We start from the raw sequence: 2,573 nt of genomic DNA, 5'->3' as shown, positions 1-2,573 counted from the left end.
ACCCTGTTTAAAGACAATCAAACTAATTGGAACAAATTCTGCCTTGGTTTCAGGCTGCAACACAGATCTAGTCAACCTAATGAAAGGCTTTCGTTAACAGAGACATAATTTTATGTATCTTTAGGAAGAGTTCCTAAACGTTGCAAAATTATCCTCTACAGAGATCTGCACTCAAATTTTAAATTCACTAATAATGACTTTGAGCTCTGGGATAAGCAAAAAAAGGAGTAAATAATCCTTCCCAAATTCAAATACTGTCCTTCTGTATCTCTCAACACACCACTGCCACCAAAAGATTGCCAGTACATAGGAAAGAACAGGACAGCCACTGAAAATTGTTCTCCACTTCTTAATCAGTAATGAAACATTTATTTAAAAAAAAAAACCCAAAAAAACCAATTTAAAAAAGCACATCAGAATACATCACACGATGTACTCTGCTTGTTGGATTAGTTTAAGCTAGCATTAGCAAAAACAAAAGCTCAGTTAGTAAGACTTCATTGCACTGTTCCAGACAATCCTTTGACAAAAAGTAGTCTGAAAGAAGCTGGTCAAAAGCTTTTGATAAGATTCTGATTCTAACCCTGGAAGTGACTTGCTGAACCACAAAAATATTATTCACGTCTCTTTTCATCTTCAATAAAGTATTTCTATGCTGATTACTTTTTTCTTTAAATTCCTTTCTGCCATTTTCTGAATTTCTTACCTTTCACTCTCTATCATTTCACTCTTTTTTTGGTGACAAAAGAAAGAATGGAAGATGGGAGACCAAAAATGCTACAAAATTATTATTGATAATACCTACCTCCCATTCTTAGTTCACCAGTTACACCAGCAAAACAACAACAACAAAAACCCCTAAGAATCTTTCAAACTACTGAAAAAAGGGTATTTTTTCCCATCTTCTAATAGAAGACAGTTAGTCTTCTAATTCTCTTAACCTTTTATTTATAGCCACCTTCATTCTCCACCCATGTCAAGGCAACTCATCCAGGATTTTTTTTTTCCCAAAGAAAGTGACACCCAAAACATTCCTCATGAGCTACTGCTTACAAAGCCTTAATGCTTTCTGTGACACCACACAACATCTCTTCTATGAGTCTGCATTTTCTCTGTTAACAGTGTCCATTCCTTTGCTGCTTTCCAAATATCTTCTGCATGCACCTCCAGCACAAAGGGATTAGCAGCTTTCAAGGAAAGCATGGAATAGAAAATTATTCTGATTCTTCTTCCTACAGATGCAGCTTAGTATCTGAAGGTATTTTTGGTGTCCTCTGCAGCAAGGACAAGAATAATAATTACTTTTACTATCATTAAAGGTTCACATTTTAAGCTTAATCATGTGGTTTCATTGAAGTGATCCACTAACAAGATAAAGGGGTTTTTTTCCGGAGCACGGATGGAATTGGATGATTCCTTTCCCACTGGCTATCAATAAAAGCTCTGCCTTTGAAAATTTTCTACAATTTAAATCTCTGCTAAGAAGTAAAGCCAGCATTGACATACTCTAAAGTCAACTGATGACAGGACAAGTTAACGTAGTATGAACTGGTGACAATCTAAGCAGGTCACTTCCTGCAGCACCACATTTCCTCTTGGTTTTGATGCAACTTCTGTTTCTTTTTAATAAACAAATGAAGCTGCTTTTTGGGCAAGCTACCTGCTGTAATTTTTTTTGTAATAAAAGTACTAAGTGGCACCTTAGACAATTAAATTCTTGCTTTGAGGCACCTCTTACCATTAGAGTCCTCCACTTCTTCAGCAGTAGTGTGGTTCTTGGAGGTGTGGTGGGCGTGTGAGGCTGCAATGTTGACAATGCGGGGTCTTGGTAGTGTCAGTGCTTTCCCATGCACTTTCAAGGAGTGCTCTTTCAGCTGGCTGATTGTCATGGTGGAAAATGAGCAGGAGGAACATTTGTAGGCATGTTCACCTGGGTGAGCGAAATACAGGCAAGTCATCAGCTCACAAAAGAAACAAAATGGGGCCCCCACACTTCTCTTACTGAACTTGGCAGTAAAATTCCCACGGACTCTTCAGCGAAAGACTGATCCTGAAGAGAACAAGCTCTGCATGTCTCCTTGTTGGAGCAGTCTGGAGTGTGAGGGTACAGACACCTGCTTTGGACCAAAGTATTCCTTTCTGGCAACTGCAGATCGTTGTACAGTGACTGATGCCAAAAACCAAAGACTAGACTCTTAGCATGCCTGTGTTGCATGATATGAGAAGAAAACAGACTCTGGAATGAAAATGGAGTCACTTAACTATAGCACTTCCACATTTCTTTGTGAGCACAGCAACTAGAGAGGGTGAAGTCATTTGCTTCCACATGCAGCACATCCAGTGTCATTATTAATGAAGCGAGGACACTACAAAATGCTAACAAAAGTCCCACCAAAAAAAAAAAAAGGGGGGGTGGGGGCAGGGGAATTTACATATGAGAAAGGTCACATTTTCCTTATGAAAAAACTGCCATCAGACAGAACTAATCTTCATAGAACTGGTAACCAAGTCAAGGTTAGTTTACTACAAGAAGTGAACATGGCAATACCAAGAACAGTGCATATCTGTAACAC

At 38.6% G+C, this 2,573-nt stretch overlaps 1 protein-coding gene across 1 annotated transcript in view; it reads right to left on the bottom strand.

The window, feature by feature from the left end:
* Positions 1-1,738: 1,738 nt before the first annotated feature.
* Positions 1,739-2,573, bottom strand: part of ZNF462 (zinc finger protein 462) — a gene marked incomplete at its 3' end in the record, with an annotated part of 16,576 nt that continues 15,741 nt past the window's right edge. Inside the window, exon 6 of the mRNA XM_010180540.1 lies at positions 1,739-1,930. Coding sequence (XP_010178842.1) covers positions 1,739-1,930 — 192 coding nt within the window. The remainder of the gene's footprint in view (positions 1,931-2,573) is intronic.

Source organism: Mesitornis unicolor, unplaced genomic scaffold (genome assembly GCF_000695765.1).
Source record: "Mesitornis unicolor isolate BGI_N332 unplaced genomic scaffold, ASM69576v1 scaffold20423, whole genome shotgun sequence".
NCBI lineage: Eukaryota > Metazoa > Chordata > Aves > Mesitornithiformes > Mesitornithidae > Mesitornis > Mesitornis unicolor.
Note: the sequence above shows the minus strand (reverse complement) of the source record. Positions and strands in the feature narration are given on the sequence as shown.